At 40.5% G+C, this 25,862-nt stretch overlaps 1 protein-coding gene across 2 annotated transcripts in view; it reads right to left on the minus strand.

Annotated features, from left to right (window-relative positions):
• The window catches only part of AOPEP (aminopeptidase O (putative)), a 209,431-nt gene that overhangs the window by 174,571 nt on the left and 8,998 nt on the right, over positions 1 to 25,862 (minus strand). The window contains exons 2-3 of one of the 2 annotated variants that reach the window (XM_049796253.1): positions 14,374 to 14,419; positions 11,650 to 12,613 (exon numbers count right to left, since the gene is read on the minus strand). The exons of the other annotated variant lie outside the window; for it this stretch is intronic. Coding sequence (XP_049652210.1) covers positions 11,650 to 12,455 — 806 coding nt within the window. The 5' untranslated portion in view covers positions 12,456 to 12,613; positions 14,374 to 14,419. The remainder of the gene's footprint in view (positions 1 to 11,649; positions 12,614 to 14,373; positions 14,420 to 25,862) is intronic. 2 annotated transcript variants of the gene reach the window in all.

Raw genomic sequence — 25,862 nt, forward strand, 5'->3', positions numbered from 1 at the left:
CCTGTTGTCCTCACAGTAGTTGCTTTCCTTATCATTAATCCCATCTCTCTGTACAACCTGGAGGCTCATCTAAACTCAAAGCAGTAGATCTAGCCTTGAGCCTTCCTTAGTCCAAGCCTCAATAAATCTTGACATTTCTACGTTTCTTCTCGCAGTAAGGCAATGCATGCTAGCTCACCTGCCTTTCAGAACTTCAAATACAGGGCATATAATGAGAAGAAAGCATGTCTTCCCTATCAGCCTCAGCCTCCTTCTCGCTTTTCACACAGCAATCTTCCTTGTAGTATTGCTCTTTTTGCACTTTCTCTGACCCTTTCCTACGTAGCCTCTTCATCTACTGCACCCTTACAATTTCAGCACAATATTTCATGCCAGCCAATTTCTTATTAGCAGCTTAGCCACAGCTGGGAAGGTAACAAGGCCTTTCATTAACTCCTTCTGGCTTGCTATTGCTAAAGCACAGATGTCATAAATCTTGTTATACTTCTTTTGTTGCATTTTGCAGTTTTATCTTAATTCCTAGTACTTGCATAACACCACCCCTTAGCTTAAAAAAGCTAAGTTTTCAAATATAAATTGTATAAAACAAACAGAGTCAGGAGGTTTCTCCAACTGAAGAAAGAAAATCTTGAAAGCATCAGTTCACTGCACTGAGTTTTTAAAAGCCTATGATATTTAAAGACAGTATTCTGGGACCACAACACATTATTTTGTGAATGCTTGAGGCTAAAAATATTCTGATCCGTATCCTTCATAACTTGAGTTCAAAAAAGTTGTTTTAAAAACACTTTGGAAAATAGGAGACAAGTTGTTAGGGCAAAACCTATTTTGCAATGGCTAAGATCTGACCATCTTGTTTACTCCCCTCCAAACAGCTACTGTTTTCAAATCATTCCTCCCCTAAGCCAACTCTAAACTACACAGAGGGGAAAAAACTTGGACATACTGATGGCCATGGATGAAAAATATTCTGAAGCTATTTTTATCCTCTTGTCAAAAGTGCTATCTGTGCTATTGGATCCAGAACTGTCCATGGCACAATCAAGTTACTGTGGCTTAACTAATACAGGCCAGCTGATATTTCAGTAAAACAGGGAGGGAAACTGCAGTTTAAGTAGGCCTATTGTTAATGCACACAAACAGAAAAAAATAATCTGGCTCCCCCTGCCATGTATCAGAGTGAACAGAGTAGGACATAGATACCCAATGAATCTCAATAGGTAACTGCAGTGGCAAGAAAGTCAACCAATTATCTTTTACCCAGTAAAAGACAACGCACAGCTAAATGTAAAAGACCACTAATCTTTGAAAGTCTTTAATTAGCTTTAATTTCTTTGGAATTGATCTCCTAAAACTGAATCTGTAACAAACTTTGATATACATAAAATAATTGGATTTTCTCCCAGAAAAAAAAAACCAACAGTGCATGGCAGTGAGTTCACAAGAAAAAAAATTCAACCCATCTCCTTTACTTCCCAGAATTTCTCCTTTTCTGTAAATCTGGTATCTCGGACTCAACCTGAAAAAATAAATGCATGTGCCTGACTGATTCATGTATGTATTCATGTATGTTAAGGTAAATAATGCACAGGTAGTTTACTGGATTAGGACCCAGTACTGAAAGGTTTCAGTGTCATGGAATGTCCTTCAGTGATGTCATTCATATCAAGAATACTTTTTCATGGTAATGCCACAATGAGGAAATGAGGTCCATTCCAGCTGCTCATTACTATTGACAAAACCATTAACTAATTTATGACAGTACTAGAAGTGGCAGTAAGTAGGGAAGAAAAAGAGGTGGGAGGAATCTCCCATAGATGTGAATTCACAAGGCTGTCTGCTAGGAAAATCACCTCTTTAATTTTAACCCAAATGTGTTTAAACCTTTTCTTAAACAATAAAGAGATGGGATCCCAGGACATGTTAACAAACAAGGATTCTTAACAATGATCATGAGAAAGCATTTAATTTAAAATACACTGGTAGTCATGCTGACTCAACACGGCTACATACTCCTAAGAGTTAGGCAAAACTGCTTGAACACCTTGATAGGCTGGTGTCCTGGTTTCAGCTGGGATAGAGTTAACTGTCTTCCTAGTAGCTGGTACAGTGCTGTGTTTTGAATTCAGCATGCAAAGAATGTTGATAACACTGATGTTTTCAGTTGTTGCTCAGTAGTGTTTAGACTATAGTCAAGGATTTTTCAGCTTCTCATGGCCAGCCAGAGCACAAGAAGTTGGCACAGGACACAACCAAGGCACCTGACCCAAACTGGCCAACGGTGTATTCCATACCATGGGACGTCCCATCTAGTTTAGGAACTGGGAAGTGGGGGGGGCTGGGAATCGCTGCTCGGGGACTGGCGGGGTGTCGGTCGGCGGGTGGTGAGCTATTGCCCTGTGCATCATTTGTACATTCCAATCCTTTTATTACTACTGTTGTCATTTTATTAGTGTTATCATTATCATTATAATTTCTTCTTTTCTGCTCTATTAAATCGTTCTTATCTCAACCCAGAAGTTTTACCTTTTTTCCCCGAGTTCCTCCCCCATCCCACTGGATGGGGGAAGTGAGTGAGCGGCTGCGTGGTACTTAGTTGCTGGCTGGAGTTAAACCACGACAGTCCATTTTGGCGCCCAACGTGGGGCCCGAGGGGTTGAGATAACAACAAACCTGACCAGAGCTTGTTAAAACAAATTTGTTCCAAGCGTTCATTATGTTGATTTATGAGTTCTTAGAGTTGTTGCTCTGGCTTTTAAAGCTCTGTTATGTATCACCTCGCTTGCTGTATATAGTTCCTCTTCTACTGCTTATCATCTGTGGGAGGTGGATTTTTGCTTTGATGTGTGGTATAACACTGGTTTATGGTATGATAAAGTCATCGGCTGTGGGATTAATCCGGTATTTGCACTTAGCATTGTCACCTTTATACGGCAGGAGCCACCTGTGGGAAATTACTGATAATTATACCATTTACCTTTCCTCCATGGAAAACCAGTCTATGGGTGGGGAATCTTTCTTCCCCTCTCCTTTCTCCTTTAGTCCAGTTACAATGGTGTTGGAGAATTTTGGAAAATTTGAATATTCCTGGGGTGTTGGGACTAGCACAGTCCTAGCCCTACTGCTAGGAATTAGCAGACTTCTGAATGTGGTTCAGCTCTTGTTTAAGGTTAAACAGCTATTTAAGAGGATCAACCAGAGATGTGCCCCAAGGCTAGATAATTATGAGTGGCAGGGTGTGTGGGGTAGTATGGGCAAGTACCTAGAAAAGTGGGCACCTCCAATGTTTTGGAAATTCACCCCTGAACAAGTGCAGGATCCAGAAGAACTAGTAAAATATTTGGAAAAGGTATGCTGTCACCCCGGCAGCTCCAGAGAGATACAAATCACTGCAACGTGCTGGGGCCTGGCCCACGCCTATCGAGCCCTGTTCGACATTACTCAGTACCCTCAAGGGGAAGAGAAAGTCTCTAGACCTAACAACGAAACGATGACCACCGCGGCCACCCAAACCTCAACAATGGGCGCTGCGGCCCCTCCAGGCCTAGCAAGGAGGCCTAGCTGCTACCCAAACCTCGGCAACAGACACTGCGGTTATCCAGAACCCGGCGAGCGATACTGCAACTGAACCAGAGGACCAACCTGGACCAGTATCGGTTGCCCCCGTACAGAAAAGGAAATATACCAAAAAATCAGTTCGCTTAGCAAAGGACAATGGTGAACCAGGGTCATCACGGGAACCGGAGGAAGAGGCAGAACCAGAGGTAATAACCCGGTCCCTATCCTTGAGTGAGCTGCGGGATTTGCGAAAACATTTTGGCCGCCGTGTAGGTGAGCATATTATCACCTGGCTCCTCCGATGCTGGGACAATGGGGCTAATAGCTTGCAATTAGAAGGTAGGGAAGCCAAGCAGCTGGGATCACTTGCCAGGGAAGGTGGCATTGACAAGGCACTTGGAAGAGGGACACAAGCCATCAGCCTCTGGAGGCGACTCCTGTCAAGTGTGAAGGAAAGGTACCCCTTTAAGGAAGATGTTATATGTCAATCAAGCAAGTGGACCACCATGGAAAAAGGTATTCAATATCTGAGGGAATTAGCCGTGCTAGAGGCGATTCATCATGACCCAGACAACCAACAGTTACCCAAAGACCCAGACGAAGTCCAATGCACACGACCCATGTGGCGGAAGTTTGTACGGAGCGCACCATCGTCCTATGCCAACGCATTGGCAGTAATGTCCTGGAAGGATGAAGAGGCACCAACAGTGGAGGAAGTGGCTCGCCAGCTGCGTCAATACGAAGAAAATCTCTCTTCCTCCCTACAAGCCTGCATTTCAGCTGTGGAGAAGCTGTCCGAGGATTTCCAACAATTCAAAAAGGATATGTCCTATTCCCCACCTGGAAGGACCAATGTCTCAGCTATTAGGAGTGAGCGGTCTTCTGCCCAAGAGAGAGAATATAGAAGGTACACACCGCGAGGTGCCCTGTGGTTTTACCTATGTGATCAGGGAGAGGACATGAGGAAATGGGACGGAAAACCCACCTCGGTCCTAAATGCACGGGTACGTGAACTGCGAGGAAAAACCCCCACAAAAGGGGATGCTACCAGGAAAAATGCCGCTCCAGTTTCCAAACAGAGTAGAAGGGCTGACTTCATTTCCGATCCTCTTGAAGGGACTTCTGAGCCAATTCTACGAGAAGTGAATACTGAATACTCTAACCAGAATTAGAGGGGCCCTGCCTCCAGCCAGGTGGAGGAAAGGGATAACCGGGTCTATTGGACTGTGTGGATTCGATGGCCTGGCACGTCAGACCCACAGGAGTATAAGGCTCTAGTAGACACCGGTGCACAGTGCACTCTAATACCATCAAGTTATAACGGGACAGAATCCATCTGTATGTCTGGTGTGACAGGGGGATCTCAAGAGTTAACTGTATTGGAAGCTGAAGTAAGCCTAACTGGGAATGAATGGCAAAAACACCCCATTGTGACTGGTCCAGAGGCTCCATGTATCCTTGGCATAGACTATCTCAGGAGGGGGTATTTTAAGGACCCAAAGGGGTATCGATGGGCTTTCGGTATAGCTGCCTTGGAGACGGAGGGCACTGAACAGTTGTCTACCCTGCCGGGTCTCTCCCAAGACCCTTCGGTTGTGGGGTTGCTGAAGGTTGAAGAACAACAAGTGCCAATTGCTACCACGACGGTGCACCGGCGGCAATATCGCACCAACCGAGACTCTCTGATTCCCATCCACAAATTGATTCGCCAACTGGAGAGCCAAGGAGTGATCAGCAAAACTCGCTCACCCTTTAATAGTCCCATATGGCCAGTGCGGAAGTCTAATGGGGAATGGAGATTAACCGTTGACTATCGTGGCCTGAATGAAGTTACTCCACCGCTGAGTGCTGCCGTTCCAGATATGCTAGAACTTCAATACGAGTTAGAGTCAAAGGCAGCCAAGTGGTATGCCACCACTGACATTGCTAATGCATTTTTCTCAATCCCTCTGGCAGCAGAGTGTCGTCCACAATTTGCCTTTACTTGGAGGGGTGTCCAGTACACTTGGAATTGATTGCCCCAGGGGTGGAAACACAGCCCCACCATTTGCCATGGACTAATCCAGACTGCACTGGAAAAAGGTGAAGCTCCGGAACACCTGCAATACATTGATGACATCATTGTATGGGGCAACACAGCAGAAGAAGTCTTTGAGAAAGGGAAGAAAATAATCCAAATCCTTCTGAAAGCCGGTTTCACCATAAAGGAAAGTAAGGTCAAGGGACCTGCACAGGAGATCCAGTTTTTGGGAATAAAATGGCAAGATGGACGTCGTCAGATCCCAATGGACGTAATTAACAAAATAGCAGCTATGTCTCCCCCAACTAATAAAAAGGACACACAGGCCTTCTTAGGTGTCGTGGGGTTTTGGAGAATGCATATTCCAAATTACAGTTTGATTGTAAGCCCTCTCTATCAAGTGACCAGGAAGAAGAATGATTTTAAATGGGGCCCTGAACAACAACAAGCCTTCGAACAAATTAAATGGGAGATTGTTCATGCCGTAGCTCTTGGACCAGTCCAGACAGGACAAGATGTTAAAAATGTGCTCTACACTGCAGCTGGGGTGAATGGCCCTACCTGGAGCCTTTGGCAGAAAGCACCTGGGGAAACCCGAGGCCGACCCCTGGGGTTTTGGAGTTGAGGATATCGAGGATCTGAGGATCGCTATACTCCAACTGAAAAAGAGATACTGGCAGCCTATGAAGGAGTTCGAGCTGCCTCAGAAGTGGCTGGTACTGAGACACAGCTCCTCTTAGCACCCTGACTGCCAGTGTTGGGCTGGATGTTCAAAGGCAGGGTCTCCTCTACACATCACGCGACTGACGCCACGTGGAGTAAGTGGATCGCACTGATCACACAACGGGCTCGCATAGGAAACCCCAGTCGCCCAGGAATTTTAGAAGTGATCACGGACTGGCCAGAAGGCAAAGATTTTGGAATGTCACCAGAGGAGGAGGTGGCACGTGCTGAAGAAGCCCCGCTGTATAATAAACTGTCAGAAAATGAGAGGCAATATGCCCTGTTCACTGATGGGTCCTGTCGCATTGTGGGAAAACATCGGAGGTGGAAGGCTGCTGTATGGAGTCCTACACGACAAGTCGCAGAAACTGCTGAAGGAGAAGGCGAATCGAGTCAGTTTGCAGAGGTGAAAGCCATCCAGCTAGCGTTAGACATTGCTGAAAGAGAAAAGTGGCCAGTGCTCTATCTCTATACTGACTCATGGATGGTGGCAAATGCCCTGTGGGGGTGGCTACAGCAATGGAAGCAGAGCAACTGGCAGTGCAGAGGTAAACCCATTTGGGCTGCCGCACTCTGGCAAGATATTGCGTCCCGGCTAGAGAATCTGGTTGTAAAAGTACGTCATGTAGATGCTCACGTACCCAAGGGTCGGGCCACTGAAGAACATTGAAACAACGAACAGGTGGATCAGGCTGCCAAGATTGAAGTGGCTCAGGTGGACCTGGACTGGCAACATAAGGGTGAGCTATTTATGGCTCGGTGGGCCCATGATACTTCAGGCCATCAGGGAAGAGATGCAACATATAGATGGGCTCGAGATCGAGGGGTGGACTTGACCATGGACGCTATCGCGCAGGTTATCCACGAATGTGAAACATGTGCTGCAATTAAGCAAGCCAAGCGGTTAAAGCCCCTGTGGTATGGAGGGCGATGGCTGAAATATATATTTGGGGAAGCCTGGCAGATTGACTATATCACCCTCCCACAAACTCGCCAAGGCAAGCGCTATGTGCTGACGATAGTGGAAGCAACCACCGGGTGGCTGGAAACATATTCTGTACCCCATGCCACTGCCCGGAACACTATCCTGGGCCTTGAGAAGCAGGTCTTGCGGCGACATGGCACCCCAGAAAGAATCGAGTCAGACAATGGGACTCATTTCCGAAACAACCTCATAGACACCTGGGCCAAAGAGCATGGCATTGAGTGGGTGTATCATATTCCCTATCATGCACCAGCCTCTGGGAAAATCGAGCGATACAATGGACTGTTAAAGACTACATTGAAAGCAATGGGTGGTGGAACTTTCAAACATTGGGATACACATTTAGCAAAAGCCACCTGGTTAGTCAACACCAGAGGATCTGCCAATCGGAGTGCCCCTGCCCAATCAGAATTTTTACATACTGTAGAAGGGGATAAAGTCCCTGTACTGCACATGAAAAATATGTTAGGGAAAACAGTCTGGGTTACTCCTGCCTCAGGCAATGGTAAACCCATTCGTGGGATTGCTTTTGCTCAAGGGCCTGGGTGCACTTGGTGGGTGATGAAAAAAGATGGAGAAGTCTGATGTGTGCCTCAAGGGGATTTGATTTTAGGTGAAAATAGCCAAAATTAAACTGTATGATATTAATTGCTATATAACCCTGCTACTGTATGTTATCATTATTATAATTGTTATATGCTATATCCATAGTACTATAGCAAGAAAGAACTGTGATAAAACTGAGCAAAACGCAATAGTGATGGAACCAGAACTGACTCCAGCATGCAACAATCCAACGGTGCACACCATCCTCCTGCTACGTCAAATGTCAGCTGCTCGTCACACCGCACTGAAGACCAATTCTGCTCTACTGACTGAGAGGACTTTGCACCATGCCTCCTGCCCAGACAGACTGGTATGACAGATGGAGCCCAGAGTCGGAAACTAATTGAACTCAACAAATGTTTTATGAACATAACTCATGAACTAAAGGAATAATATCTCTGTGTGTGTATATATATATCTGTCATTGTTCATATGTCTCAAAGGACTGGAAAGGTGGTGATGATTAATCAGGATGTAACTAAAGGTATGGGAACTGAGCATGACGTCAATGGTATAGAATAAGGGGTGGATACTGTCCTGGTTTCAGCTGGGATAGACTTAACTGTCTTCCTAGTAGCTGGTACAGTGCTATTTTTTGAATTCAGCATGCGAAGAATGTTGACAACACTGATGTTTTCAGTTGTTGCTCAGTAGTGTTTAGACTATAGTCAAGGATTTTTCAGCTTCTCATGCCCAGCCAGGGCACAAGAAGTTGGCACAAGACACAACCAAGGCACCTGACCCAAACTGGCCAACGGTGTATTCCATACCATGGGACGTCCCATCTAGTTTAGGAACTGGGAAGTGGGGGGGGCTGGGAATCGCTGCTCGGGGACTGGCGGGGTGTCGGTCGGCGGGTGGTGAGCTATTGCCCTGTGCATCATTTGTACATTCCAATCCTTTTATTACTACTGTTGTCATTTTATTAGTGTTATCATTATCATTATAATTTCTTCTTTTCTGCTCTATTAAATCGTTCTTATCTCAACCCAGAAGTTTTACCTTTTTTCCCGAGTTCCTCCCCCATCCCACTGGATGGGGGAAGTGAGTGAGCGGCTGCGTGGTACTCTAGTTGCTGGCTGGAGTTAAACCACGACAGCTGGCAAAAAGTTTCTCCTTCACAGTAATGAAAGATGTTTTATACACATTATCCCCTCCACAAAGCAGTTGTTATGGTGTCTAAAATAAGATTTTATTTTAATTCTTTTTATAATACTTAGTGTTAGTAAGACTACTTAAAACAAAAGCATAATTTTGTTAAAATTGCAACATTGCCTTCTCAGTTTGAAACCCTGGTGCTGTATTGTGCTAGTAAACAATTGAAAAACTTTGAAACAGAACTGCTGTTTGTTCATGATAAATAAATTACAATCATTATCATGATAAACATTATAATCAACACTTTTTTCTATTTTAATAATTATGTTATTGCTCACTGTTAAAAGTTACCTGCCAATTTTAAGTGATATAGTCCTTGTAAGTGTAACTTCTGAAGAGACAAAAAAGTGTGTATATTTATACATATATGTATATATAGGTGCATACCCACATATGCCCCCTTTTTAGTACTTCCACATAAAGGCCCCCAAAAGCATGTTACTACACAAAACATGTTCTAAGGCAAAAGAAAACCTTCCTTCTTGATCATTAATGTATTTTCTGGTATCATATTCCACGTGTTCAGTTCCTCTACTGAAAACAAAAGTGGGCCCTGCTGTGCTAACATCAGGTTTGCATACACCTATCTCAACTTGCCTAACCTCATCCCACAAAGCTTTAACACATTTTTTTGTGTATTATAATACATCATTGTTTAAAACAAATAAAATGGAATTGCTTATAAAATAGTGCATAGGTTAAATTTCAAAACATTGTGCTAATGTTAAATTAGAGGAAACATATTGGAAGTGGCCACACAATGCTTGTACTTTTGTTATTTGCTTCACTCCTCTTTGGGGTTAGAACCATAGATTATAGACTCTGGGAAAGGATTTGACATCTGCCTAAAAAAGCATCACATGCATAATTTGGAACAATTTAAAGAATTATGCTATGAGAATATAATGTAAAAGTACTTTCCCCATACATTATAAATGGGCTTTATTTTTAGAAAGGGAAGGAAAAATATGACAGCATTTTGTACAATGAGCTTTACCACTCTATTTATAGGTTCATCACATACAGAATTCGATTTTTAAAATGTAGCAAGAAAGATTCTAATGACTGTGATATGACAACTTACTTTCTGAGATGCATTAGTTTCTGGAATACCCTACAAAAGACTGAAAATAAACCAGCTTGAGCCTATTTGCTACCATCAGACTGCCTGACACATGTGAAGCCATCTTTTCCTGCTTCATTATTGATTCAGAAAATTCCATGTTTGTGTACAACTGCCATGAAATGTCTCTAAAGTAAGAATAATGCTTTGCAGTGCAAGGGAATAAAGAGTCAAAACTAAAAGATGTTAGTGATTTAGACATTTAAAAAAAAGCCTTCAAATGCTCAAACCACACAGACAACATGCAGAGGAGGAGTCCTATACCAGCTCAGTGTTGCTAACGTTAGTCTGGAAGACTTTAGTAAGGGGCAGATAGACACAGACATGTATGATCACAGGCAATTGCCTTACCTTTGCATGCAGTCAAATTTAGAATTTTCCTAACTAAAGATTCTCTATTGAATTAAATTTCCTAAACTCATACCAAAAATAACTCCTCGGAGGGTAAGGAAGGGAGAAGGAAGGGGAAGAGGTAATGAACATGACTGAGACATTCCTAGACATGATGCTGTTCATGGTTTAGAACAGAATTACCTAACTACCAGATGTACAAGTAAAAGGCGTCAGTTTCGTCCCTAACATGGATGCCAGTGGGAAGACTCTTAACTTCTATTAGCATAACTGAAATGAAAGGTAATCATACATCTCTCGTTTGGGAATGAAAAGCAACTACTCAATTTGACCACATTTCTTTCTCATCTTCCAACTTTGTTCCTATTTTTCAGGTATCAGAAAGAGCTATCAGCCATTAAAATCCAGCTATGAACATTACAGTAAAACAATTACAGTTGTAGAAGTCGAATGAATTGTAGTTTCTCTCCTGTAAAGAGCTTATCTTGAAGATTTCTGTGCAGCACTGTGTACTTTCACAAACACTAGATAAAATGCCAATTCTTCTTGCAGTTTCAGTTTGCAGTTCATTTGCTATCATGAATGTACTTTACATAATAGATGAATGATATTTTGAAAGTTGATTATGAGAGACTAAAGAGCAAAAGACTGCATCTCTAAACATTACAATATTGATAAAAGGCTAGTTGTGAAGCAATTCTATTAAGTATTGTGTATACTGATCTTTATGCTGTATGATCAGTTGTATAAGCCAGGAAGGAAAAAGAGCACAAAGTATTAAAGTGAAAATAGCCTGTCATGCATACCTTCTCCTTCCCTAAGTGATAAACCCCTATTCCCAGAACACACTTATTCCAATACACAACAATTATTTACTCCCGCTCAAAATGAGCAAACGCAATCCCTTAGACAGGCCTGAGGACTGAAAGTCCATTGGGGTTTCTTGAGCAGAGAGTTTGTCTGTTCTCCTCCAGGACAGCAACAGGATTCAGATGAAGGATGAAATGAAAACAATGGAAGAGAATGCTCATCATCTTCCAAGTTGCTCAGCATTACACAATTCTACATTCTTGCACCTATGTTTAAAATTAGTGCGTGCAAAGCTTTCAGCTAACAGTTACTTACCTGCCATTCTGGTCTGTAGTCCATGTAACAGATCTTCCCTCCGGTTTGGTTTTGTACCATATTCTTATTGCATGAGGAAAGTCTGTTGGAGTCTGAATTCCTGATTTCTTTATCTCCAAGCTCCAAGTGCCAGTAGTAAACAGAAGCTCTCCACAGCCAGGTGCCTGGCTGCAGCGAGTAAAATAGTATAGCTGTTCCTTCCAGCGATCTGCAGGTAAAGTCACAAGTTCTTGTATAATCTGATTCCTGAGATTTTCCAGCTCCTTTGAAACATCAGTTAGCTTGGCAGACCTTGTGAATTTTTCAATGCCTGACACAGCGGCAACATCTACCTCCTCAACCTTTAGCACAGATAAATCACAGCAGTCCAATACCAGCAGAAAATCTTTGTTCCCATGATTCTCTATGTCACAGCAGTCCTTTGAACTAGAAATCCCAGAAGCCTGTTCCTCGTTGCTATAGTTACCATTTTTATCAGAAGTATCTTCTTCACCTTTACCACAGACAGCAAAATCATTATATTCCGTTTTAAATGAACAGGCACTCACATTTGTCACAGGAATGTGGCAGGGTTCAGATGCCCTCATTTTACAGGTTTCATCAAACTGTGACTGGCAGTCATCTTTGCCAGTACTGCTTGTTTTCCTGTACCGTTTCCCAGTCTCGAAGAATAAAACTATGACACCTTCAATAACTTTACTTTTAAAGTCCACATCCAAGTCCAATATATAGTGCTTTACAAGCATGTAGCTAGTGTTGGCCATTAAGGGCAAGTCATCCTTCATGGGGTCTAGCTGTGTCTCCATGTTCCAGTCTATTGGGCAACAGTTTTACAAAGCCTTAGACTTTTCTTATATATGATGTCTCCATAAAGAGCAAGGATATTCAGCCTCCCAGTGCCAAAAATAATTTTGATTAATATTACGGTATTGAAATTAATTGCAGTTCTTCCACTTCTCACATTCTATTAAAACAAAAAAAAAGAAAAAGAAATCAGATAATTGTTTCACAACCATTTCTGAAATGCACTAAATCTAAAAGTTATTTAAAGTCTAGTTGCCTTTATTAAAAATAGTACAGCCAAAGGGTGATTGTGTTGCCACAGAATGGTATCAGGCTAGTTGCTTCAGGATTTGCTGTCAAGAACCACTGGCTTTATTTTTCAGAGATCTCAAGTGAAAATATTTCTAGACAGCTTTTATAAACTGAAATAAACAAACTTCACTATAGGCCTTCTGTTGACTCTCAGCACTCGCAATAATCCTTTAGAAAAGATACATGGTTATGCATCATCTACTTTAATTTATTTCTGCACTGTTTTTTTTTAAGGTTGCTGTATTAATTTCAAATGCATTGCCTCAAATGATAGTGATAATTTTTCTACTGTGATTCTAAGTAACAAGAGTAAGCCTAACTCTCCCCATATGTCTTAAAGTTTTAAAGTAGTAATTTCATGTATACGATGCATCTCCATGGAATAATATACTTTCCACATTACAACTGCTCCCATATCAGCACTTCTACTAAATTACAAGAAAAGGAGCCAATTGACTATGAGTGCATTCCAAATATTCCTTTGAGATTCCTCATGAAGATTTTTCAAATTTATAGTTAAATACCTGAGGTATTAACACTTGGGATAATAGCATCTTACGGAAAACAAAAGGTCTTCTCCCGGGAATATATGCAAATACCTATAAATGCAAGAAAATATTGAAATGCATCAACATTCGTTGCAACAACAGGCAGAAGTTTATCACAGAAGTTTAACTGTCATGCATTCTCTGTTTTGCCATGAGCATTGAGCTAAAGTTATGCACTTTTAGCTCATTTAAGTCCTTTTTGTCTACTTTCTAGGCTAGAAACAGAAATCAGAGGAAGAAGCAACTGTTAAGACATGCAGTTCTCTCCCTTCCAGTTCAGTGACACTTTCAGGATAGGCAGCCAAATCTGTTTTTAAGTGCCTTAAGTGAACAGATACTCCCTTGTGACATTGTTTCACAGTTCTATATCCTCTTCATAGACTTCAGTGTCCGAAATCAGTTTTTGTTGAGTTCTCAAAGTCAGGACAGAGGAGAACCCAGACTCCCCCAAGACTTGCTCTTTCTTTTGTAGGAATCCAGGGCTTGCTATCAAGCTAGCACCAGTAAGTGAAAGACTCAGGCCAAACAATTACCTATACCATTCCCTGAACTAGCTTCACACAAAGCACATAGCAAATATCTCCCTTCTTTGATAGCTTTCTACCATCCAGAAACAGCTTTTACAGGGATGTCTTTGAAGACAAGCTGAGAAAAATCTTTCACTTTTGTATCAATCCTCCTGCACTTTTGCAAACATACCAGGGCACCAAGCTCACTTCAGAAGGCCTTCTTTCACTGAAATATCCCAGTAAATTCAAAATAATTTGAAGACTGCCTGCAAGAGGCAGTCATTGCATCTTTTGAACTGCTTCCAGTAGATACTTCTCTATTCTCTGTTTGAAAGTTTTCCCAAACATTTTCTCTGAATTTATTCATCATCTTGTTTATCATAAGTTTTCTATTTTGAGTGCTTTCAAACTTCACGTATTTGCACGAAAATACTTGGCATCTTGCACTGCCTTAAGTGATGTGTACATCTGTGTACTTTCAGAATTCAACCTTGTATTAGGATCCAAAAAACAGATTCATGAGCTCCTGCAGAGTCCCAGTGATTTTGGTATGGTTTCCAAAGATTACTTACCTTTGCAGATATATGTGCAATGTAGATCTGTGTTTTGCCAGCTTGACTTTAAAAAAAAAAAAAAAAATAGAGGAAGGTGCAGAATTAAGTAGCCTGAATGCATATTGGGCCCTAACAGCATCATAGTGATTGCTTTCTACTTAATTTAAGGAAGTCCAGAAAATAGTACATAAGTGGAACTAAAGTATTTAAGAAGACCTTTAAGAAAGGCTGAGGGAAGAGTCAGCAAACCTCAGCTTCGTGAATGAGCAATGTCTATAAATAGCATATGGCCAATACAGTTATGTCCTTGCCTTGAGACCTAACTGGGAATATCACTAGAGCAACCAAACGTTCTAAATGCTGCAACATAACCAATGCATCTATGATGCCTGTGCGTAACGCTGTGGACTGGAATTGATGTTATCTGCATTTTTTTCTGTCTACCAAAACCTTATGACTTCTGAGAGGTTAGCTAAATATTGGTGGTAGAGAAAAGAAAGAAAGTGACTTGGTGGGGAAAAAACCCAACACTGAACTGGCATTCAAGAATCCCTGTTTTGCACAAATACTTAGATCTCATTTGAAAACCAGGTATAATATTATATTATATTATATAATACTGATACATTTTATAAAATGAGAGTATTATACTAACAGTAAGTATTTGTGCTATACTACTTACAAGTGTTTATATCGCTCTTATTCTGTTCTCCATTTGGAAGATGTGATCAATTTCTTACCTCAAAAGTATTAAGATAATTACACTAACTTACATTAAATTCTAAGCTACCATGGCAAGAAGCACCTCTGAACACCTTAAAATAAATCACAGAATCATAGGATGGTTTGGGTTGGAAGAGACCTTAAAGATCATCTAGTTCCAACTCCCCTGCCACAGGTGGGGATCAGGTTGCACAAAGACCAGGTTGCTCAAAGCCCCATCCAACCTGGCCTTGAACAATTCCAGGGATGGGGCATCCACAGCCTCTCTGGGCAACCTGTTCCAGTGCCTCACCACCCTCATAGTGAAGAACTTCTTCCTTACGTCTAACCTAAATCTACCCTCTTTCAGTTTAAAACCATTACCCCTTGTCCTATCACTACAATCCCTGTTAAAGAGTCCCTCCCCATCTTTCCTGTAGGGCCCCCTTTAGGTACTGGAAGGCTGCTATAAGGTCTCCCCAGAGCCTTCTCTTCGGGCTGAACAACCCCAACTCTCTCAGCCTTTCTTCATAGAAGAGGTGTTCCATCCCTCTGATGATTCTTGTGGCCCTCCTCTAACAGTTCCTTCTCTTTCTTGTACTGGGGACACCAGAGCTGGATGCAGGACTCCAGGTGGGGTCTCATGAGAGCAGAGCAGAGGGGCAGAATCATCTCCCTTGACCTGCTGGCCATGCTTCTTTTGATGCAGCCCAGGATACAGTTGGCTTTCTGGACTGCGAGTGTACATTGCTGGCTCATATTCAGTTCTTCACCCTCTAATACCCCCAAGTCCTTCTCCACAGGGCTGCTTTCATAGTAAATAGTAAAGCTGCAGTTGAATCTCTACAAAACCACATTTATTTTGCATTTAGAGGACTGTCAGATTTTTTTAACATTAATTAACAGGGAAGATTAAAAGGTGACAAATAGTGCCATACAAGGAAACTCAATCAAAAAAAAAAAAAACCCAATGAATTGAAGCATTATCAAAAAATTAAATTCTATAAATATAAACCCCATTCAAAACTATTACTACAAAAACATTAAATCCATGAGATTCAAGAGACAACTGAAAACAAAGGCCAATGAGGCTAAAAAACATGCAGAGTGGACCTTCATTTTCTACAGTTTAAGGCTTCAGATCAATACTTCTGTTTAGAGGAGATGACATATCTGATCATGTTTACAAAGAGAACAACAGACAAGAGGGACACACTTGTGGGCAAGTAACAAGTATTACTGCATACACTCTGACACTGAATTTTAATTCATATGCAACACTGTGTCCTATCTCAAATCCCCTTAACTTTAGATATCTCAGCTTTCAAAAATTGTAGGTAGCCTATCTCCAAGCACTAGTAAGTGAATTTAAATGGCTGTTTTTTCAGGTGTCTCAGCTTCTGAACCCCTGAAGAATTTTTTAATGAAATATTTTTAAGGAGTATAGAGAACATTAGAACTGTGCAACAAAGAAGCTGATATGCTATTCTATTCTGATGGTATTGGGGACTCATTCGAATATCTTTGTGTTTTTTATGCTGTATTTTGATAATTTCATATTGATACTGAATTAGCAAAAAGCTCTGTCTTCTCTGCAAAGTATGCTCCTGTACAAATAATAATTTTACTTCTTCACTAAAGCCTCACACTGGAAGTTGCATCCTATGAAGTGAGGTGGTGTCTCACATAATTTGAGATAGTCCTATTTAGAGCTCTCCTAAGTGGAAAAGAAACTGAATTTAAGCACTACAGTTTTAAGACAGGGTAATCATGCACACTTTTAATTTAAGTGTTAATTTTGTAATAATTTCACCAATTTTAGCTTTTTAAAAGTAGGAGTTACATTACAAAGGTACAGCAAACTCCACTAACCAACTGTGGAGTTTCTAAATATAAAGACTTCAGATGGTATAATCTGCAACAATAGATGGAAAATTATATTAAAAAGAACACTGAAGAATTTCAAGGAAATATATGGCCATGAACTTTTTTGTCAGTCTTGGGATATACATCTTCAGTGTGAATTTTTGTCTACATGATGTTAATTGAAGTTCTGATACTTCATAGTGTACCTTCTTCTAGCTAAACCAAACATAGTGGCTAAGAGCTTCACCATTGGTTTTTCGATATCCAACTACACACATACAAACACTGAATTCAGAGGAGGAAAAAAATGTACACAAATAAAAAGTCTGATTTTTTTTTTTTAAATGTCATTTCTATACTATTTGGTCTATGTCTGGAGCCTCCAAAGAGTTACTGCTTACTAAATAACATGCCAAAAATGCACTGTTAACAGAACAGAAATTATAAACAAAATTACTTCCTTTCCCTGTCCTCTAGTGTTTCATGGTCATGCACAGCAGCAATGTTTGTTTTAGTCAGTTTTGTACTACTGTATAGTTGTACAGGTTAACAAATATCAGAAACATAATATAAAACAAAAAAAAAATATTTCAAACCCCTCAATTTTAGAGGCTATCTTAAAATTATTTTTGGTCCTATCTGTATAATTTCAATTCCAGTAACTTAGACATATCTATTTCTACTACATAAACAAGTAGCCAAAAGTAAATGCTAAATGCAATAAAAGAACCTTGAAGTCCAACCTTGGAACTCTAAATAACCATCAGGGATGCTGCACATGCTGTTAATTGTCTGTTAATTCTGATGTAAAGAAATTGTCCACTAACATTCTTGCACTGGACAGTTCTTAACTTAGTGAGGAACTCATCCACAGAAGTTTTGCTAGAGCACAATTCAGCACCTTTCTGCCAGCAGCAATAGTCCATACATAGCATATAAAACCCCACCACATTTAAGACAAATTTGAAAGAAGCTGCTATTAGTATAATTGCTTTGATCATCTATTACATAAGCCCTCTCCTTGATTTTGTACCTCCGTTATATACTACCATCCCCTGGAGGCAGGAACTCTACATTCATTATTGCCATGATTTCCTTATCACTGTGATAATGAAGCACTCATCTAGAAATTCAAAAACCCACTAGGAATATGTGTGTGGAACTGCAGAGATAAAGCCCCTTACTGAGAAGTATATAATAATTCATTAGTAAGGCTTGTTAACAGAACCAGACATTTTCTTCTGTGTGCTGAAAAGCAGAAGCCTAACTCCCTGCAACAATACAAAATTGTATAAAATAGCAAAATAAGACAAAATTGGTAAAAACATTTCTTAAGACTGTATCCAAGTTGAGATTTTAGAAGAAAAAAGTCCTATAAAAATGTTTAGTTGCAACTCTAACACTATAGTCCTGTAAAGAAACAGACACATATAATACTGGCTTTATAACGGTAATGAGATGTTTGTTGCCTACATCCCTATTAACTTTTTAAATTGCTGACACTTCTTAACATTAAAACTTCAATAAAATGTATCAGATTAGAAGTTTCAGAAAATATAAATATGCATCTCAGGTTGTAAAAGTAAAAATTCAAGTATTTCTGAGGAATGGTTTGATCATTTCATTAGAAGCCACCATGATGCATTTGCAAAAGAGTATGCGGTTAGCACACTCTTACTACCACAGCATTCTCTGCTTTATGGACAAGCAATGAGACATTTAAAAATGTTCTTTTATATCTATTTTTACAGAAACATAGAGACTTAAGACAGAGGTCTGTATACGGAAACCTTTAGCTGTACAAAATAATGCTAGATATTAGTAGAACACTCCTGCTACATCACCCTCTGGGGTTCCACAGTATTGATAAGACATGGGACTCTCAGCTCTTGCCCACTCCTATTCATATTTGCCCAAATTAACTGTGCACACTTGTCTAGTTTGCTTCATTTAAAATGTTTAGAAAGTTCATAACCTGACTAAATATTTGCACTGCTTGAAATACACACCTAATACTCATTAAAAGCAGTAATTTTCAAATACATGCAGGGACCTATTTAAAATGTGCCCCGCATGTGTGAACTAGAATTTTGGCAGGTTACCCGTCATTCACATCAAAATGTATTTTCATCAGCCAACTGTGTCACTTCTACCACATTTGGCCGTTCTTACCCATGTCATCCAAACTCTAGATTTATTAAAAATATTCTCCAAGTATATCTTTTTTCTTTGTTTGTTTGCTCTATTTTTTTGTGCCTCCACTATTGCATACATACTTCATGTATCTGATAGATTAATTGTATTGTCTGGAAGAGTCCTCAGTGGAAGAATCTCATTCTTTCCCTTGAGATGAGACAGAAGTACGTGAAACACTCTCTATTGTTTTTAAATACCTCTGCCGAAGGGAATTGTTCAGTTTCACTAGTTAGCATGATCCATTTTTTCATAATATTTAATTAAATATTCTTTCCTGTAAACATTTTTCTTCACGTCTGAGCTTCACTAAGTTCATGTTTCCTGAAGCTTTGGATAGAGGACCTAGTTATACTGTGGAAGCATTCATTTGCTTCTCACCCCTTCTGTCCCCCACTCCCACTCAAGAGATCACTCTTCCACCTCTCCAATCACTCAATACACCAGTTCAGAATAGGCAGATTATTAAAATAAAGTTTAAATTGTGCTCTCAGTCAAAATAGTTCATTTTGCCTGTAATAAATTAAGACCATTTACATAGCCTCGTCATTCAACAGATCCACAGGGGCAGCAGAGCCCCAGTGAGAAACAGAATAAATACTTGTGTTGCTAAAGCTAGTAGTGATGTTTCTTTGTTATTTCAGCCTTTAAATCTCACTGTTTGCTCTACAAAACCTGAGCCAATAACGCTATAACCACAAAACAATTCTTTGATCTTTTCCCATTTTTTTATTTGCTCACCGAATTTCCCTTTGTGTAATACTTTGTACTTAACTGCTATTGAATTTTAACTTAATGATTTCAAGTCATTTTTAAAAAACACTTACACCCTGAACTCCAAAGTGCTTTTAACCTCTCCAGATTGACCCCATCCAATCACTTGACTAATGCAAGCCTAAAACACGTGAGGGTGTGTATTCACAACAAAACTTAGCCAATGTTAGCCTGAGATGCCACAACAGGAAATGAGTCTTTCTTCCTCAAATTTCTGCACAGCCTTCCTTCCTATGAAGCTACACAAGTGCAGGGAGCAACTCAAGGGAAGATGCAGGAACATGCAGCTGGGGCCAGAACATGATCGCCCTTCAGGAGGCAGTTCAGATCGGAATAGACTTAAACCCAGCATGAAACCATATCCATATTTAACAAAAACTGAGCAAAACCCAGGACAAAGCTCAACTACATTTAACTATGTTGAAATAAATTTTAAATGCTCTCAGAGTAAAAAATTACATCACTGGTGAATGCTGAAGATGGTCTTGAGATTGTTGTTTGGTGGGGTTTTAAATTACAAACACACAAAAGATAATTAAAAATTAAATTCAAGGGCAAATTAAAGCAAGTTAATATAGGATACAACAGTCCTTCCAAAGCAAAGAGAGAGTTCTATTATTTCTTCATTATCTAATAGCTCAACTGGTTAGTATGAGAAATCAATTAGATTATTTTAACAACTTAAACTTTTGACAAGTCTCTCCTGCATTGGGGTTTTTTCCACTAAATATTCAGAAGCTGATTCCCTGACAATTCACTTAGCTTAATTTAATCCTCTGGAAAGAAACTATAGTAAGTCTACTGAAAAATTGCAATTTCATTGACAGAATAGGCTTAGCAGAGAGCTACTAACATGGCTAGAGGACTGAAACACACAAATACAGGAGGAGATGCTGATGGCACTGTCTGGTCAGCTTTGGGATGAGGCAGTTAGGGAAGATTACCTGCTATATCCCAGCACCTAAAGGGGTGTGTACAGAAGATGCAGCCAGACTCTTCTCAGAGGGGCACAGAGAAAAGACAGGCAAAAAGATAATAAGCTGTCTTGCAAATACAACTATATTCCATATTATAGTGCATTACATAGAGCTAACTTTTCTAAAAATAAAAAACAATGTTCGTTTTTATATTCTGTGGAGTTGCTTTCTTGTTGTTGTTTAAATGAAACACAAAATGAAAAGGTGTAGTGGTGCATTTCTTTCCCCTTCTTTGGTCTGATTTACGAACTCGGGAAGTCTCGCCTGGCCTTAGCATAACTGTAATCAGTCAGGTAGTTAAGCGTTCCTTGACCGTACCTGCAACTCTCACACAGCTAAGACAGGGAGTCATGCAGACCATCCCAAGGACTCTTGCTGTCCAGCAAAAACAAAAAAAAAAAACAGAAGTAGGGATAACTAGTTCTCTTGTAACAACCTTGAGACATATCCCACTCCTTCCCTAACCGCCTTGGAGCATCCCATATCTGAATCTTAAGTCATTCTCCAACAGCCCCGGAGTCTTCCTTATCATAATTGTAACTCACCTGAAATGGTACCGGTGCAGCTGGAATCCCAGTAATTTGCTTATCACTAAAGTCAATCATCTCCTGAACCTATTAAACAGGGGTACTAAGTGAGACCTTTTGAGCTCTCCTGGACCACAGCAGGCTGCAACCAGCATCCCCCTCTGAGTGGGACGCCTGTCAGAGATCGCAAACTTTTCTGTTTGCAAAGCTCGGAGTTCTGTCGATGAAAGCCGACCAGACTTGGCTGATACTCTCCGCTCCTTGAGGCTCAACACTTCGCCTGTTGAGAATGGTGCCAAAGCATTCAACGTGAACATTTCCACTGAACTCGAGGGGAAATTTTAACAGGTATACTTCTTTTACTTTCTTATGTATATCTCTCAGTGCCTTTATGCATGTGGGTGTGTACTAATCTGACTATTCTACAGCAAGTATATTACAAGTTATTGCTTTTCAAATCTATACTTAAATTACTGTCGTGAACTTTATTGGATTGTGTATGAATCCCAGGCTGTTATTATACTCATAATCCCTTTAGATATAAACTGTTGACCATGTCTGGGACTGGGAGTTGATCCAGCTGCACCTAGACTCCGACAGGAGTTTAGAAAGCAAGGGGGTCTTCTCTGCACCTCGTGACTCAATGGGAGGGTCTTCCTTACCCTTTTCACACTCCTGATCTCTGTACAAATCACAAGAAATCAATTCTAACTCAGTTTTTCTTTGTATATGTCTCTTTTTTTTAACCTACTGTGGTTTTGGTCTCTGTATACCTAATTTCAGTGTGATTCTAACTTAATTTTCTTCTGTGCATTTCATCCATGTATTAAGTAATACAATGAACCTTGCCATCGAATTCTGTGAAGGCGCACTTTTATGTAAATTCCTATTAAATCATTTTTCTTTTACTGATACCATTAGAAGAGATTCTTTAAGCAGTCCAAACCACTCCATTTTATGACAAATTGGCATATCAGCAGATGGCAAGTAGTATCACTGATTACTTATAAAAACATGAAATTAGTTCAAGTCCCAAATTTTCTGATGAATGGGTTTGTGACAACTAGCATGATTGGAAATCTGTGGAAAAACAGCTAAAGTTAGCCAGGACAATGTAAAAAAAGATGGAAAAGAAATGGGAATTATTTGCAAAATGTTAGGCACCTACTTAGAAGCTGCTTCGCAGTTTAGGAAGAATAGTGCTAAAAGGGAATTGGACTTTAAGGAAGAAACAGAAGGCAGAAAAGCAGCTGAATTAATACTGTCCTTGAAAATTGAGCAGCTGCAGAAACAGTTACAGGAAGAAAAAGAGAAAAAAACAAAAGTTCGAGGAAAGGGTTGAAATGATGCTTACACAAGCTCCCTATCTCCCTGACATTGTCCAAATTAGGAAACCAATTGTATCCCCTAAAGAATGGGATGGAAACATGTGGGGTGACCCCGATGATAACTATCCAAGGAGAAATAATCCTCCGTTTTCTTTAAATCCCCCTGAACATGAGGTCAGGCCCGTTATAAAAACAGAAGAGACCACTGAACCTCCAGGTGGAGCAGGAGATTGTACCCAAAAAACAACATTCGATCCAATTCAGATGGCCAATTTACAAGAACGCTACAGCCGTAAGCCAGGCGAAACTGGAACTGAATACCTATGGTGTCTAACTGGGGGAGATAGAATTTTACTCAATGGTGATGAAGCCAATGCATTTGGGGGCCCTGGTGTCTTTTTAAATGCTGGACCTGTACCCCCAGATGATGTCCACTTGAAAACAAGTAGAATGGCATACTGGGGTGGTGAAATAGATATCTTAGAGAAAGGAGAACCTTTGTTAATACCTATTGAATCCTTAAACGAGCTCTCTACAGGTATTACAAAACCTGCCTGTAACCAGGCCATGCATGAACACACCTCTCTTAATGTTCCTGTATCAGCCAGCCATTGTGGATCCTGACATGATAAAGCCTCTAATTAAGGGACCCCCTGCTATGCTTAAACCCTACCTCATTGCAAAAAAGATGAAAACAGGAAAGCCGCAGACTTCAATGCCCTTTTGGCCATGAGGGAAGTCAGTCACGACAAAGAAGAAGCCCTAGTGCAAGAGAATCTCCCCACCTGGGCAACACTGATGCATGACATCATAAATCATGGACAAGAAATGGGATGGGATAATCTGATGAAACCAAAAAGATAGGTCGTAATGTTAGGCAACTTAAACAATCAACCCAAAATAACCCCCAAGAACAGGAACCCACCGATCATAAATCCAGGGTTCATAGAGAATTATACAACCAAGCACTGTCACTAGGTATCCCCTGAACTGCAATTCAAAGACAAAATGCCAGGGTTATCCAGAGTCTAATTCATGCATTTCAGAAACATAATGATGATGACAATCAGACAGTAAATGCTCCAAACACTCAAGACACTGATTCCTCCTCTGAGAGGAAGTAATAACCTTTTTTCTCCCAAAGATTCAGAAAAAAACCCCTAGTAGTGCCCAGACAATGATTTGGTCTGTCGGTCTGGCAAATGAAATCCTATCAATGGATAGATAACAATGGCCCATACATTTTGATTCCAGTTGGCCCTCGACAACAGTTAGTGAAATTCCTAATAGATAGAGGAGCACAAATTTAAATCTTAACAAAACAAGATGCTGAGAAGCTGGGTGTATGACCTGGACAGCAAAGAGTTAAAATCACTGGAGTAAATGGAGCAACTGTTCTGTGCTCAACCTTGAAAGTTAATTTATGGCTCCCGGATGAGAAATGCATGTGCTCTACTCACTTTGCTATCAAGGATCACAATGAAAATATTTGGGGGTTTGATGTTTTAAAGGGCCGAGCCTGGTGCCTGCCGGATGGTAATGTGTGGTCATTTGGTTCAAACCCCAACCCTGACAAAAATCAAGAGGCTAGAATGCATGTATGCCGTGCAGCCCTTGCAGTTCCTGATTCACAGAAGACTAATGTGCCACAATATCTGACTTCTGCTGCAGCATGAAACTGAATTTCAGAGGCAATAGCAGATTTAGAGAAAACAAAAATCATCTCCAGAACTCATTCCCCATATAATTCACCCATCTGGCCAGTCCATAAACTGTATGGGAGGTGGCGTTTAAGAATTGATTGGGGGCACTGGAATGCCAATACAGCCCCGCTAACAGCTGCTATACCAAACATCACAAACTTAACAACTACTTTGCAAGCAGCTGCACAACCATGGATGGCAACATTAGATGTGAAAGACATGTTCTTCACTATCCCCTTACAAGAGAAAAATAAAGACAAATTTGCTTTCACTTGGGAAGGTGTACAATTCACTTTAACAGACTCCCACAGGGATATAAACATTCTCCCACAGTTGCTTATGCTGCGCTTGCAGAACATTTACAGTCTCACTCCCCCAGGATGTGAAACTATACCAATATATAGACAATATTCTAATCAGGGGCACCTCCCCCGAGACAGTGGGGAAAGCAGCAGCAGCAATGCGACAGGCAGTACACAGAGCAGAAGTTGAGATCCCACCTGAGAAATATCAAGGGCCAGGCAGAGAGGTAAAATTTTTAGGTACTTGGTGGATTACAGGTAGTGCAGTGATTCCACCAGACACCCCAAGTACAATAGAACAATTAGAAATGCCCCAATCTAGGAAAGAACTACAACAACTCATGGGTACTTTATACTGGAGAATGCATGTACCTGAATTTTCTATCATTGCTTGCCCACTTTACTCACTTTTACTGAAGGGAAAACCATGGAAATGGAACTCTGAACAAGAAGAGACAGTTAAAACCTTAATACAGGAATTAAAAACATATCAATCACTGGGACCAATTCACACCCACAATCCTATTATAGCAGAATGGGTTTTTGCAGAACATGGTACTTACTGTAATCTGTTCCAAACTGGCCCTAACAGACCAAAGAGACCTTTACTGTTTAGCTCAACTGTACTTAAAGAAACAGAGCAGAGATACTTGGAGTGGGGAGAAGGACTTTTGTCTCTAACCCAAGTAATTAAACAAGTTGAGAAAATACACCTGGACAAGCTGTTACGGTGAATCTGCCACAAATTGGAACTATGCCTATGACTCTAAACCTTGTAGCTCATTCACTTGGGAAGCTACCTATAGCAGTGGTACAAAACACAGAATCAGTGCTAGGTGGATTTATCCTGCATCACAAAAGGGATAACCCATTCGGCCCTCTCCACCAAGACTTCTCTTTCTTTTCGTTACAGGAGCCAATGAATCTGTATTGACGGCAACAACAATAGCAACAATACCACCGTGGAGATATACAACCACTCAAAGACCTGTGTTTGTAACTTTACCAAAATTGTGGGATACGATTTTAACTATTCAGCTCCTGTCAACACTTACCAATTGCCACAGTCAAACTACAGTCATATCACAATATACTACCTACCCTGAACAGAATGATTCTTACGTAGGAGAGAAAA

The sequence above is a fragment of the Accipiter gentilis genome, chromosome Z (genome assembly GCF_929443795.1).
Source record: "Accipiter gentilis chromosome Z, bAccGen1.1, whole genome shotgun sequence".
In the NCBI taxonomy this organism is placed as follows: Eukaryota; Metazoa; Chordata; class Aves; order Accipitriformes; family Accipitridae; genus Astur; species Astur gentilis.